The sequence below is a fragment of the Apostichopus japonicus genome, chromosome 19 (assembly GCF_037975245.1).
Source record: "Apostichopus japonicus isolate 1M-3 chromosome 19, ASM3797524v1, whole genome shotgun sequence".
NCBI lineage: Eukaryota > Metazoa > Echinodermata > Holothuroidea > Aspidochirotida > Stichopodidae > Apostichopus > Apostichopus japonicus.
Window position 1 is genome coordinate 1,149,858 of NC_092579.1, and position 15,654 is coordinate 1,165,511.

Below are 15,654 nucleotides of genomic sequence, written 5' to 3' on the forward strand. Positions count from 1 at the left end.
GAAGCGAAATTATTTTTCCCACTTCGACGCGGCCACATGGGCGTGGCTTATGAACACGTCAGAGGCCGGCAAGTTTGTGACTTCGACTTCGAGCTCTTACGTATATAGCTCTTTAATTATATACTCAGCTAATATACTCAGGCCCAATATACTCAGGCCTAAGACATGACTTCATGAGATCCATGATGATGTGCGACTGCTTCTCCCAGTCAATCGGGTCTTCTTGGAGCTCTTGAGGTAAATTCCATCACAAAATCAAACTGTGTTTGTTTATTAGATGTGTTATGAACCTCCCGTGTCAGGAAAAGTTTGGAAAAGAACCTCCCGTGACAGCAGGGTCTGGAAAAGTTATAAATGAACCTCCCGTGGTATTGATTATTACACTTCATATTACACCAGGTAGGCCCACTGACCTTTCAATGCTAAAAACCTACAAAGATACATGTATTGTATTGTGCCCCATATTGTTTTATCCATCATTCTAAATTATTTGTTCATTTATAAATGAACCCCCTTTTAAACTGCAGTAAGGAGCCTACGTGCTTTCATCATTAGTTTACGTACGCTACTGGGTATTGTTACGGACTTGAAATATTCTACCCATTTTATTAAACAGTTGTCACTTGCGTCTGTATTAACTATAACCAGGGAGCTGTTACTGTTAGAGTAGCAGCTCCCTGCTATAACTATGACTAAATAGCAATGTCCCTCTGTACTATACTATTTATTACACTGGTACGTGTACTAGAATCCCTGACATGTAACTTAATTGAGAACTTTCAGCACCCAAACAAACACCCGAGAGATGTCACTGCATAGTCTGTGACGTAGACCAATAAGCCGTAACAACGACCGATAGTCCACGCCCATTATGCTAATATGGCCGCGTCGAAGTGGGAAAAATAATTTCGCGCCCGGGAATTTTATATATCACTGCACTGCTCTTTACTGACGCCGTTCTATCAGTCATCAATACTTACGCTGGTAACCGTCTGCTGTTATAATTACCTATTTTTTACCTGTCAACTATGAACTTTGTCCAAGATAAACTCAAGGAATGGGGTCTTTCTTATATGCAGGACATATATGAAGGTTAGTTGAAAATATTTCTTGAAACTAATTTGGTTTGCCAACGCAACTTCATGCAAATCACAGGCTCACGTAGTCGTACAATGTAGTGTACAGACTAGTAATAGGCCTAGTACAAGTAATAATTACTAACGTTAGACCTAACGTTACACAGTATAGGCATAGGCCTATATCTAGTACAGTAGTAGGCCTATAGCCTAGGCATAGTTTGTTTATCAACGAAAGCGTTTTATTTATCAAAGTAAACGGCTGCGCCGAATCTATTGCACTTATTTATCCCCTTTCAAAATATCATAGGATATTTCTAAAATCCTGCATTATAGGTTTTTTTTATTTTGATTTGAAAGAGAAAATTACTCATGACTAGAGTAGAGGCTACAAGTACAATCCTAGCTCATGAAGATAGGCCTATCCTGATTTGATGTCTTACTTCTAAATCTAAGCCTACACAAAACAAACCAAGGTTGTTCCCAGGAATTCTCCCCTTAGTTTGAAAAATTGATGTTGCTCAGGTGCCAGGTTTAATACATATGCTTCTTATACTCTAAGCCCTTGGACTTGGAGCTGATGATGTAGTTGAATATTTCCCCTGTAACGGCCTTTTTATAAAGTTGAGGCCTATAATTCTACATTCTTGTTAATGAGAAGGGCAACTAAGTTTTCTAAATTTGCTAAGTATTATGAGTGCATGTCTGCTTCATTTTCTGAACCCATTTTCATCCTGTAGGCTTATAGTATTTTCCTAGGATGCTGATTCATTGAAATTTGATGGAAGTATGTATACTTCTGTGGCACCAGCTAAACAGCTTTCTTGTTTGAAGCTAGTGGCTACTAACAACGGTCATTAAACTACGTAGTTGATCATATTTTACTATTATCAGCTGCGTTATGCAATTGCACTTTGTGGCTGCTAGCGTCAACGATGCAGGCTGACACCTTGCGCAATCATCAATGCAGCGATCAGATCACATTCGTCAATAGGCTATAGTCAATCAAAATCCCAACCAACTATGTACAGCAGTTTTGCTGTTTAGCTGTTCATCTAGCCTTTAACTACCAAGCACAGCACTAAATTGGTTACTGTATTCAAATCAAACTTTGATTATACTCCAGCAGGATTCCAGCAGAACTTTTCATAGAGCATTATGAATCTGCTGTGCACTACAGTAAGTTTAAATTATGTAAGTCGCGTGCAGAGCGTAGTGTAGGCTAGGCCTATGTAGTGAACTATATGAACCGATGTTTTCGGCATGTTGCTGTTGAATTTTGCATAAATATCACAACAGAAATTCACATAGATTAGGCAATTGCTATTGTAACCCAAGAATGCTAATGTTAATACTGTATAGCAGAGGCTAGAAGCCTTGACCTATTTTTTCAATATATTAGAAATCATTGATTAATTACTACAGCTTTCCCTTAAGTTGGGAAAGGGGATATTGAATGTATAGGGCAATCTTGTGTGCATTTGCATTAAAGGCTGAGTGTTTTCAGTTTGTGCCTCTAAAATCCTATCAAAGCTTATCCCTCTGTGTAGTTTTGTCATGCACTCTGACCATCTGTAAGTGCAGAAGTTATGGTATAAGTTTTCATTAATGACAATGAAAGGCTAGTTCACAGATTTGCAAAAGAAACAATTTCTATGTGCTGATAGTAACAGGGAATACCTCCAAAGTAATGAATGGCATGTGGATGTTCCAGCATACACACCTTTAGTACCAGTTCAGTTAATAACTGTCATTTTGACTAATGTTCATTTCCATTCCATATCTTGTTTGTAACACTTCAAGTAAATCATCTTTTTCTTTTAATTTTAGAAAATGAGATTGACATAGACAATTTCCTGTTGCTGGGAAAGGAAGAAATAAAAGAACGTTCCCAAAAGTTGGACCGAGAATCACGTTTATGAGGAACTTTGAGGCCCTGAAGAATGAAGGAAAAGAAACGGTGATGATTTTTTTTTCAAGTGGAGGTGCAGTAAGGGTTTGAACAAAATCAAACAGGACAAATAATAAAGCTCTCTCTGATCCCACAAACTTTGATAAGGAAGCTGTTATTACTGCCAGGGAGTTAGCAAAACAAGTAAACACTACAAAGAAATATATAATTTTGTATTAACAATGGCGCTAGAGTGTTCCCACTGTCAAACTGAAGTTAATGGTGGCATAAAGGGGCTCTTTGCACATTTCAGAGCCTTTTCTTTGCTTAGAGGAAGTGATTTTAGATCTATTGCAGTGTGTGAACAAAATGGATGTCAGCAAAGCTTCTGGAAAAGTTACAGCTTCAAAAGGCACATCATTAAACAACACACAATGCCTTATATTTGCAATGGAGAACATATCCAAGAGCAAGATGATGAGATGGCTGTGGTAGGAAACATACAGCAAGATGACATTTGCATTGATGACATGGATGAAGATAGTGATGATGATGCATATAATGAAGAGTGGGATCACCTTGATGAACAGCTCTCATGCTAATTTGCAAACTTAAATCTTTCAGTAGTGTGTCTCAAAGTTCAGTGTCAACTATGGTGCAAGATGTGTCTCAGCCTTTTGATGACCTTGTTGGAAGTCTAAAAGAAAACACAAAAGCATTTTTGCATAGCCAGAATGTTGATACTAACAGTGAGCCTGTTCTTGAGCTCTTTGAGAAGTTTTCACTTTGTCAAAAACCGTTTTATGACATAGAGACAGATTAAAAGCAACTGCAGTATCTGCTGGCATCAAAGAATTTTATCCAACCTATTGAGAAACAGAAAACATTAGGGTATGCACCAAGAACTGATATAACTAATGGGAATGTGATGCAGGTGCCAACCCCTCGTGTTTTCTACTATGTTCCTATCAAAGATGTCATCAAACTTATTTTTGAGAGTCCTGGCTTTGTAGAATGTGTCAATGAACATAGGGGGAGCACTGATGGTGTTATGGGTGACTTCCATGATGGTGAATATTGTAAAACCCATTACTTGTTTCAAAGGAAGAATAGCCTACAACTTATTCTTTCAATGATGATGTGGAAATGACCAATCCATTGATTTATAGTTTATATCTATTAAAGTACATATTTCTGTTTTATTTCTTGTTATGTTACGTAAGTCGCTGAATTCCATCAACTTTTCTTCTCTTTATTATATGTTTTACGGTTTTATTCATTGTAATGGAGAGCATTTGTTTTGATCTCCCCAAAATATATATATACCAAGAAAATTGATATCCTTTTTTGTATCGTGAATAGTGTCCTACTGTACATCTATAGTTAAGCAATTTGCAGTTAAGTTTAACACAGGTCTTACTGTAGAATCCACACAATTAGCAAGCTACTATTTATAACATCCAAAGATATGTAAAGCACAACAGGAGAACTGATAACCTTATTCCGGACATGGTTGATACATACCAAAACATTGAGGCTGTGTATAGTCTATACTGGATATTATTTTTTAATTGATACTTATGCTCTGTGCTATGAACTATAGCTACAGAATGTGTTAAGACTGGACAAAGTATGTGTAATATGTGCTCATAGTTGTGTACATTACACTAATCAATTGTAAAAAGGTTGTGTAGAATTAACACAACTTGTGTATGTTTTTTTTACACAAGGTGTGCTGAAATTGCAAACTGGTTGTGTACAATTTACACAAGTATTGTGTATTGGGATATACACAACTGTGAGTAGATTTAACACAACTGTTGTGTAAATGATCACTTACACAACAGTTGTGTAGTTTCTACACAAGGTTGATAGGTGCACTAGTTACACAGCGGTTGTGTAGAATTTTACACAACCTGTGTAATTTTTTTTTAGAGTGCAGTGCGACTACTGTAGACTTCTCGGTGACATCCCTATGTTCCGACGTCTCTATGTTCCGACGTCTCTATGTTCCGACAAATTGTTTGGACTCTAATTTTTTGTGACCAAATTTTTTTCGGACCCAAATCTTTCTGGGAGACTCAATCTTTTTGGTCCCCCATTTTTCGGACCAAATTTTTTTTGGGCCCCAAATTTTTTGGGACCCAATTTTTTTTTGGGGGGGAATCAATTTTTTTGGACCAACATTTTTTCTGACCTACCTTTTTGGGGGACACAATATTTTGGACGCACCAAATGTTTTTCAGGAAAAAAGGGCCCAAAGTTTGTTATGACCCAAATCGTGCTTGTGACCGAAAATTGCTTGTGACCCGAAATTTAATTGTTTGTACTCAATTTTTTTGGGACCAAAATCAGTTTGGTAAAAAAAAATTGTGGTCCGAAAACACGTTGGTGTCAAAAATTTTGGTCAAAAAAAAAATTTTGGTCATAAAAATATATTGGTCTAAAATAATTTTGGTCCGAAAAAGTTGGTCCGTAAACATGTTGGTCAACAATTTTGGTCCAAAAAAATTGAGTCCGAAAAAATTTGGGTAAAAAAAATTAGAGTCCAAAAAAATTGTCGGAACATAGAGACGTCGGAACATAGAGACGTCGGAACATAGAGATGTAACGACTTCTCGGCCTATGCGTTATGTCACGTCAGGTTTTTCAGCAACTATAGCCTACTGCCGGTCCGCGGTCGAAGGGTCGATCATGAGTGGTTCATGGAATTTCGTTCATGAATCGTTCATGGAATTTCGAGACCATTCAGACCAATGATATATTTCTCGGACATGTAATTTTTTTTTCGACACCCAAAATCCCAGTGGGGGGGGCGACTGGGGGCGACAAGCTTTCATGGGGGGCTGTCTCCCCCACGCCCTCCCCCCCCCCGTAGCTACGCCACTGAGTTCAAAAAGCCATCACTTTCGTTGCATGATATCACGTTGTCACATGAATTCATGCCGTTGGATTAAAAGTTGTTGTTTGAAAAGCCACATGCGATTTACCCGTCAATAAAATAATTAACGATGACATTCCCAGAAGAAAATGAAGTTGTCATACTGAAATATGATGTTAATGTATATTTTTGCGTCATTGTTATACTATTTTACGTAGCTGCTGTATACATTTATGTTGTTATTGCACACAAGTATAACATCATTACATCAAATCACGTAGTCATTTGAATTTATATAGTCATCAATGTAATAAATGTTATTGTTGTTTGATTTTCCCTCTCTGCGTACTTACGCAACATGGTGAAGTCAGTGGCGGAGATTTCTTGTCAGAAGTGGGGGGGGGGGGGGGTTGCAGGCCATTGATGAAATAAAAAGTCATAACTGCTGGCTCACTATCTAAGTGGAGCGCCACCATAAGTTGGCGCGAAGTGCACAAGAATTTTTTGGCAAATATTGCCTCCCAGATTGCAGTAAATGGTACTGCCCAGGCCTTGAAAAGCTGCATTTAACCAGGGGCGTATGCAGGATTTTCTAACCCGGGGGGCGCGTACTACTATCTAAGCGGAGCGCCACCATTGGTTGGCGCGCAGCGTACAAGCAAATTTCTGGTTTTGGTACCCCCAGATCACCGGAAATGGCACTTCTCGGGCTTGAAACTGACCAACCATATGTACACTTTTGCCTGAGAACCAAGTTTTTTCCAAATACTTTTTTTCTCATCTATAACCTTTTTGAAGATTGTCACCTGTCACACATCATGTTCGACTTCATCGATATCCTGTGGATCATTGCTTTTGTAGGTGATTCTTCATTGCGGCCCACAATATCCGTCAGCCCCACTGTTCAGAATTTGAAAATTCACAATTCTCGTGAATAAATTCACTTCAAAACATACCAATAATGTTGCACAAAATATCATCTATGGACAACCGCTATAGAAAAACCTCCTTCAAACCCTAACAGACGGGTCAAAATTGCACGAGTATAATGAAGTATGATGAAGAATGTTGGTTAGGGAATTCTCGAAAATTCAGACGGCTGCTAAAAAATTTCGTTGAAGGAAATAAAAATATACCAGATATTTCCAAAACCGAACACTACACACATCGACAGTTTTGAGCATGGGCGCAGATCAGTCTTGGATAATGGTGGGACGCGTGACTATGACACTATCTAAGCGGAGCGCGACCATGGGTTCGCGCATAGCGTATGATATTTTTGGGCAAATATACCTCCTAGATCGCCGGAAATAACACTTCCAAGACCTAGTGATGCTCCTAAACCTCCTTAAGTTTTAGATCTCCTGGATTAGGAATTTTGTTTGGAGAAATACATGGGCGTCTGCAGAAAGAAAATCAGGGGACAAATAATCCAAGTAGACTTTTGTATATACGATGGGTCTGGGGTCCTCTCCCAGAAAACAAATATAGAGTGCCGCAAATGCGATTTCCGTCCTATATTCAACAACTGTGGATAAAATACAATAAAATGAGAACTGTTTCATGTCATTTGCACAATGCTGGATCAAACTGCGCCAAAGTTCAATACAGGGGAACTTGATATGCAGCTATTGGTCAAGACAAATTGGTGGGGAAACGGTATATCATGTCCCCACTACTGAAAAAGTTGGTGGGGACGCGTCCCGCTGTCCTCACCAGGATCTGCGCCCATGGTTTGGAGGCTGTTTATCGTGGAACGCCATTTTCATGCTCACTGATATGATGTGATATCTGCTGTTTGCTTTACAAATTCGAATAATTTTGTCACTGTTCCTCTTCCCGTTTTCTTGCCGTATTTTCTACTCCATCCTTTTCTCCTTTCTCTCTTTCTTCTTTTTCTTTTCCTTTCTTCACCTCGTTGAAGTTGGCAAGTGTATACAGTTCCAAAGCTATTCAACAGCAACAAACCGTTATTTTGTGTATGTCTGTTGTGGGGTGAAGTTAGCGCTATGAGCTACAAGTTCCAATGCGCAAGGTGGGGAAGAGGGGCTAGAAATAATGTGTGGGTCAATTCTAACTCGGTTTTTTGGTCGTTAATTGTTGATGTAGCCTACCAGGTAAAAGGTTGAAATGACTTGAACAATTTCAAATTTAATAATTTGATTTATTATGCCATTTGGAGCACATAACATAGGCTATAACAGAACATTACTGGCAAAAACTAGGGGGATTGATTGTGTGGGCCAACCCCCCCTCTTCAAAAAGTGGGGGGTTAAAACCCCCCAACCCCCCCTGTTTCTCCGCCACTGGGTGAAGTTATCCTACCTGCTACGTGTATCACTGACCTCTACCAGAGGTCAGTGACGTGTATACCCGCACGTCAGCAACAAAAGTTCCCGATTGACCTTGTAGTAAACAGTTTTAAATATGACGTATCTCAAATGCCCAGGTACTGGATTCCGTAAACCATAATTATGTAGACACTGACACTGACAGTCTCATCGAATTTGTCACCACAAATATCATCTATCAATCCAGGATAATCAGTTCTTTGTCCTCATCGTTACTGGCAGACGTTATTCGTATAATCCTGCACTGATTATCCAAATTGTGAAAGTTCTGAGCAGCAATATTTCCAAGGGGTGACTCTGAAGCGGATTAGCATAGGCCTAACTAACGGTAACTAGTAGTAGGCCTAGGCCTACTGCCTATAGTTACTAGAATTAGTATTATATATATATTAGTGTATACTAGTAGTAGTACTAACTAGGTCCTATAGAACTTTAGACCCTTGCTACTTGCGTAAGCAATTAGACTAGCCATGAGTTATATACGCTATATATTTCAGGGCTATTTTTCCTGTGTTTGTTGGTAAAATCACAATCGCTTTAATAATTTTAATAAGCTATTTCATACAATATTTACTCAAGGGCGGCGGAAGCACTTTTAATCTGGGGGGGGGGGGAGGCACCGACATCAAAGGGCACTTTGCAGAAATTCGATTGGACTGATGCAGCCTTATATTTAGTACCCTTTATAACTCTTATTGTATTATCTTATTTGTGTACACATCACTCCATGAACGCCCCCCCCCCCCCTCAATGAAAATATGCATACTAGCACTGCAATATCCAATGTGCAAATTGGGAAACAAGGAACAAGTTTTCTTTTGAGACAAAATGAGGTGAAATCATGCTAGTTGCTAATGTAGGAATCTTCCGAATTAGAGTTTATTTCTTGAAAATATCTTAACAATTTTTTTCCATTCGAAATAGCTTTGAGTTTGACCCACAGAAATTCATTAAAAGTCAGGGGTGTAGCCAGGATTTGCAAAGTTGTATGCACGACTATCTGAGCGGAGCGCCACCATCGGTTGGCGCGGAGCGTACAAGAAAATTTTTGGTTTTACAATGCCCTCAGATGGCCGGAAACGGCCCTTCCCGAGTGTTCATTCTGGTTCCCTGGCCTCTTGCTACAGTAACTTGAGACACCTCAATTTTTATGTAGAAAAAGGGCACATTTTAAACCTGAGGAAAAGTGGGGGGGGCACGTGCCCCCTGTGCCCCCCCTGGTTCCGCCACCCTTGTATTTACTACAAAAATATAAGTAGCCTAGGCAAGGCCTATACTGTGGATTACCCTGTTAGCGCATCAACTTGTGTCTGACTCTACAGGTAGCTCTGAGTCTGAGGGCTTCCTAAGTTTAACATTACGTTAGCGCAGTAGCAGTAAGGGCTAAAAATATGGCCATTGTGTCAGTAGTCCTGGCCAAGGCCAACTTTGTTACAGTGCTCAAGGTAGTAGCCAACATTGTGTGAAAGCTTGCAGGGCCCAATTTTTATTCAGAGAATTAAAGTTTACTTAACGCTTACATTGAGAGGCCTACAGGTAGAGGAGGACTTTTTGTGACATCATATACGCCTACATGTAGGCTATCGCTGGGTTTATCAGGTGCAATGTGATCTTTAAAATTAGGCAGGATGATGAATTAAATGGTAGGGACATGGCTGTTTTCTAAAGGTGATTAATAGTTACGAAAGAGTCAAAGATTTATTAATTTTCTTCTGTCACTATAGTGAACTGCTCAGGATCCATAAACTAGCAGCATGGCTTTTGAGTCTAGTGCAGTGGTAGTTAATTCCACATCTTTAACTCTGGTTACCATAACAACAGTATTGGCTGGAATGTGGATATGGAGTCAACAAAAGCCGACTAAGAACTTTCCACCTGGACCAAAGGGATGGCCTCTCATTGGCAATATTCTGGGTAAGGGTAGATAAAGGTGTCAGCTAATCCCAATGCTGCCTGTGTGTAACATACTATATGTAGCCTGAAACATCAAAAGTGAGTAAAGATAGGAGACTGTCACTGAAGGATCTGTACTTGTATTTAACTAATGATAGTAACAGTCTTAGTTTCATCCAAGGCAATGTACTGTAAATGATATAGAAATAAATATGCGTGTCTGTATATTATGTTAATTATTAATGTTAAAAGAAATAATTATGATGAGCCAAGCTTGCTCAGTCAGAAAACTCACTGTTTTTTCTCCATTCTCAAAGAGGTGCTGTTTGAAAAAAAGCTCTTTCAAAGTATCCATTTATTTTTCATATGAATCAATACCATCACAGTTGCTCATGCTTTTAAAGATGGTCAGGTATTCTGATAGCAGAAGTTGCTTGTTTGCAGTCAAATTTACTGTTAATTTTCTGTACCACTAACTGCAATTGTTTGGTAAATTGTAACATGTTGTCTACTTTACATACTGTACATAGTAGGCCTAATCTACTCGCTGTACCACCTCAAATCATTTGCTATTTAAGTATGTTCGATTTCTCACAGAGCTTGCACGTAATGAGAAGCCTGCCTTTGTTGTCTTCACGGAGTATGCTAAGGAGTATGGAGATATATTTTCCATAAGAGTAGGTCAGAGGTGGGCTGTAGTCCTGAATGGCGCTGCAACAATAAAGGAAGCTCTCCTGAAGAAGGGTGTGGAGTTTGCTAACAGACCAACAAGCTTCACAAGTAAGCCTGCTGTTAAGCATGCAAATTGTTTCATTTTTGGTTCCTTGCTTTAGCAAAAGGAACCTATGCAGTCAGGTTGGCGTGTGTGTGTATGTGTGTGTGCGTGTGTGTGTGTGTGTGTGTGTGTATGTGTGTGTGTGCATCTGTGACACTTGCTTGGGTACGCTCTATCTCAATAAGGGAATGTTGGATTGAGGCCAAACTTGGACTATAGATCCGCCATATGGAGAAGGTGTGCCCTATTGTTTTTGGTGCCCACAAAGGTCACCAAAGGTCAGTTATGGTCCAAAAACCGAAAATATTAAAACTGCAATAACTCCCAGTGCCAATGTGCGACAAGGTTGATATTTTGGGACAAGTTGTGAACTGGTTAGGGGAACATTTTCAAACTTAACGGTCATGTGATCCGAGGTCACCAAAGGTCAATTAATGATAAAAAACTAGTATTTTTGCAATAACTTGAGAACGAAATGTCCGTTAGGGTTGGGAGTTGCTCCAATGTAATCCAATTGTCGACTCTCATCTGGGTGACCCTTGACCTCAATTTGACCTCTGCTGACCTTTTCATGTTTTGTGGATTTTTACAGTTTCGATGCTATTTTCAGATGTTAAAGTTACCTTCTGTTCATAAATGTCATGGGTTGACCCCTGTGTGACCTTCGTGTGCGAAGTTATATGAGGTCAAAGTTAATTTTCAGACATTTAATGCAATAACTCACAGTTCCAAGGTGTGACAAGGTTGATATTTTTGGAGTAGTTGCAAATGGTGTAGGGGAATATTTTCAAACTTAACGGTCATGTGATACAAGGTCACCAAAGGTCAATTAATGATAAAAAACTAGTATTTTTGCGATAACTTGAGAACAAATTGTCTGTTAGGGTTGGGAGTTGCTTCAATGTAATCCAATTGTCGACCCGCATCTGGGTGACCCTTGACTTCAATTTGACCTCTGCTGACCTTTTCGTGTTTTGTGGATTTTTACAGTTTCGATGCTATTTTCAGATGTTAAAGGTACCTTCTGATCATAAATGTCAATGGGTTGACCCCTGTGTGACCTTCGTGTGCGAAGTTATATGAGGTCAAAGTTAATTTTCAGACATTTAATGCAATAACTCCCAGTGCCAAGGTGTGACAAGGTTGATTTTTTTGGACAAGTTGCAAATGGTATAGGGGAATATTTTCAAACTTAACGGTCATGTGATCCAACGTCACCAAAGGTCAGCTAATGTTAAAAAAGTAGTATTTTGGGGTGAGAAAATGGGCAAAGAAAAAATGTTTGAATTTTTACAGTCATGCTCTGTTTAGGTCTCACCTATCAAATATGTCAATTGGTTGACCTCCGGGTGACCTTTGTGTGTGAAGTTATGTATACAAGTTCAAAGTTAATTTTTTGACATTTAATGCAATTAAATCTCAATGCCAAGGTGTGACATGGTTGATATTTTGGGACAAGTTGTGAATGGGGTGGTGGAACATTTTGAAACTTAAAGGTCATGTCATCTGAGGTCACCAATGTTATCATATCTGTTGACACGCTTGTAGGTGTCTTATATTTCTTACATTTTCGACGCCATATTTAGATCTCAAAAGTGCCTTTTGATCAAAATCCGATCACATTTTGTGATCACAAAAGTGTTGGCTATAGTGTTGGTTACTTTATGGGAACATGTAGGACCACAATTACTTGGACTATTTGAGCCCAATCTTGCTTGATAATATTATGTGTATTGTCATATACCCCAAGCAAGGAACCACAGTGCCCTTGGGCTCTTGTTGTTTTGGTTGTTGGGGTGGGGGCAATGAAATCTATGATAGTTATGACGGTAACATCTCCTATGGCTTCTGTATACTTCCTATGTAGGTGTTGTTACTCTGTCAATCATTGACTCACATATTTACTGTTCATTTTTGGTTGAGGACTTGTTAAAGAAATTAACATTTAAAAGTAACAGTTGAAAAAGATTTGATACATTGAGATGTACAAATTATACAGAACTTTGTTTGTTATGAAAGTATATATATTCAATTGATGAAAATTGTTTTTCTCTTTTTAGCTGACTTATTCAGTGAAGGTGGGCAGGATATTATCTTTGGTCAGTATTCTCCATCTTGGAAGCTACACAGAAAGCTGGCCTTTTCGGCTTTCAGGTAATGTTATTTAGAACCTAATGTTTCTACAAGTAGTATTTGCTAACATCTTTCAACATATTAGATTTACAGTACCAAATAACAAAGTTACAGAAACTTGTGGGAAGTGCCAAACATACATATGTGCACTCAGGGGTTAGAGTAAAAGTGTTAGAAAATGATACCATCACAATAAATCAAACTAACATTGCATTTGGTCTAAGATTGGGCTAATATGGGATCATATATACAGTGCTCGACTTATGGCCAAAAAATTGCATAGCAACAAATTTCGACAATTGCTATACAATATTTTTGTTGCATAGCAGTTCCCCAATATTGAATAGCAGTTTTGAAATTACCACAAAACGGACCAAATGTTGGCGATCAATGTATTAACTAGAAAATGTTTGTTTATTATTATTATTTATACTAGTGTTGCTACGATAATCGTTTTCAATATCGGTATCGGCCGATATTTGCAATATCGGCAGCATATCGGTATCGGTAAAATTTTGCCTAATTGCCGATAACAGCACACCGATATTGAACTTTTCTTTTTAACAGCAGAGCTACCTGTACTTATTTATACTTGCAATGATTTGTTAATCTGCCCAAGGCGATCCATTTCTTTAGCGTCAGTTAAACTCAGATTCATTTTCGATTAATATCCATGGAAACCTGACTCTCCGTAACATCTAAAAACACGTCTACGGCGCGCGAATATAACCAATGACCTTCGTGAACCTTGGCCTACACACAGCATTAGTGTATGGCAAGCCACTGGTTATACACTGTACTAACCATTCATTTCCTCAAAGGCCTCCGTGAAAACCTTGAACATGATGCATACAGTAACTGCACAGTTAAGCAGTGTTGGAAAACCTTGTTCAATTTCCCGCGAACACACTGCCGATTTCCCGCCGGTGTTCGCCTGCCTAGCACGCGTAACGTGCAAGCATAAAGCGTGGTGTCCAGGGGCCCGTCTTAGGGCTATGGTGGGGTCATGGGGTAGAACCCCTCGTGGGGATCCTGGGGGCGAAAGCCCCGAAAACTGTTGTCATTTTTTGCGATGTCTGGCGATGAAAAAATTCGCAGTTGAGGATGCAAAATACTGACAACTTTTTTTATTTAAATTGTCACGAAACTGATGAAAATTTTAAAATGACAAGTTAAAGTAGCTATATTATGTTATAAAATGAAAAGAGATTTAATCTGTCTTTCAATCTTTAAAAAGTGCAACTTACAAAACTTCCGATATTATGAAACAAACAACGTTCAGCAAAGCCCCGTTTCTAGACTGCCTAACAATGAATAGCGTGCACTATGCGTCAATTTTTACAACTGCAGTGTTTAACCCTATACCCAACTACTGTACCACGGTACATGTGCTGCGAATTTGCCCAGGTACCTTCCCAACAACTGTGAGCTCATCCCCTGTGTAACACCTGTTTGTTAACATTTTTTTGGCACGTTGCCAGGGAACCTTTTAGTTACGTGAGATCCGTAACCGCCGAGGTGGTTAGGCTATTTGCTTTACACTTAACTATGGTAGGATATTATTTTTTCAGGTTTTTTTTCGCTATACGGTCAAGTGAATAAGTTGTACATTGAGTATAAACTCAATAAATTATAACTTCTACATTGTGATCGACAGTTCGTAAGTTAAGGTTTGAGTGTTTGCTCCCAAATCTGACTAGGAATTTGTATCGCACAAATCGGCACAATGTGCGATGCTGATTTGGAAACGTCTCGCAAGTTTGTCGTTTTGGATCGCATTTTGCGATGCGATACCGGAAAAATCGAACACTGCATATATACCTGTCATCACATGTATAGCTACAGGATGTGCCTTCACACGTATTACTTTAAAGGCATTGAAGACTCGCCCCAAACTGCGTGCGGCCATCTGAAAAAGTTAACTTTCCGTTGCTTGCAAGTGACGTTTTGTTCGTGTCGCTACAAGATGCAGACAGTACAGTGATGACACGTGATACCTTGTTATATTTAGCTGGACCTGAGATGTCCATCGCTGCTATGTACACTGTGCTGTCGGTATTGACCGCAGCTGTATGTACTGACTGTACACTAGTGTCTAACTACCAATGGTAGCAAGCTGTGTGTGTGTATTTTCTGGGATCGATGGTGGTGTCTAACACTTCTGTTACACCTCATTCGAAGCTAGGTCAGATTACCGGCATTAGACGTTTCTTATTGGGCGAGTCTTCTCACCCTTTAAGTACTGCTGTTGAGGAGGAGAGTTGGTATAACTGTAGAGAAAGGAATGTTGGAAGAAGTGAGGAAGAGGACGTTGAGAAAGTATGATCACTGGAGGAGAATAGGCAACAGCTTAAGTTTGGCAACGATTGAGAGAGAGGTGTGCACAAGAGGAAGACGAGGAAGAAGAAAGAAAGGTTGGCTTGATAACATCAAAGAGTAGAGAGGAAGTTTGGGAGAGGCAAGTAAGGCAGCTTTTGAGAGAATAGTCTACGGCCCTTAAAACAGGGCTAGGGCAAACTGAACTGAACTGCTGTTGAGAAATGCCTCCACAGCTGTACGTAGCTCTCTACAACGTTGAAATGGTATCGTTATCTTAGTGGCATAAATTTGTAGACATTTATAGCTATGTGAGGCCTGCACATGTATTACATTGA

At 39.3% G+C, this 15,654-nt stretch overlaps 2 protein-coding genes across 11 annotated transcripts in view; one reads left to right on the forward strand and one right to left on the reverse strand.

Annotated features, from left to right (window-relative positions):
• LOC139960153 (alpha-L-fucosidase-like) overlaps nt 1–15,654 on the reverse strand; it is a 111,765-nt gene that overhangs the window by 31,333 nt on the left and 64,778 nt on the right. The gene's annotated exons all lie outside the window — the stretch shown is intronic.
• LOC139960151 (steroid 17-alpha-hydroxylase/17,20 lyase-like) overlaps nt 8,278–15,654 on the forward strand; it is a 50,546-nt gene continuing 43,169 nt past the window's right edge. For all 10 annotated transcript variants that reach the window (XR_011790406.1, XR_011790407.1, XR_011790408.1 and 7 more), the window contains exons 1-4: nt 8,278–8,527; nt 9,924–10,113; nt 10,690–10,872; nt 12,928–13,021. Coding sequence is in view for 2 of the 10 variants with exons in the window: in XM_071958304.1 (XP_071814405.1) it covers nt 9,954–10,113; nt 10,690–10,872; nt 12,928–13,021 (437 nt within the window). In the remaining 8 variants the exon portion in view is untranslated. The remainder of the gene's footprint in view (nt 8,528–9,923; nt 10,114–10,689; nt 10,873–12,927; nt 13,022–15,654) is intronic.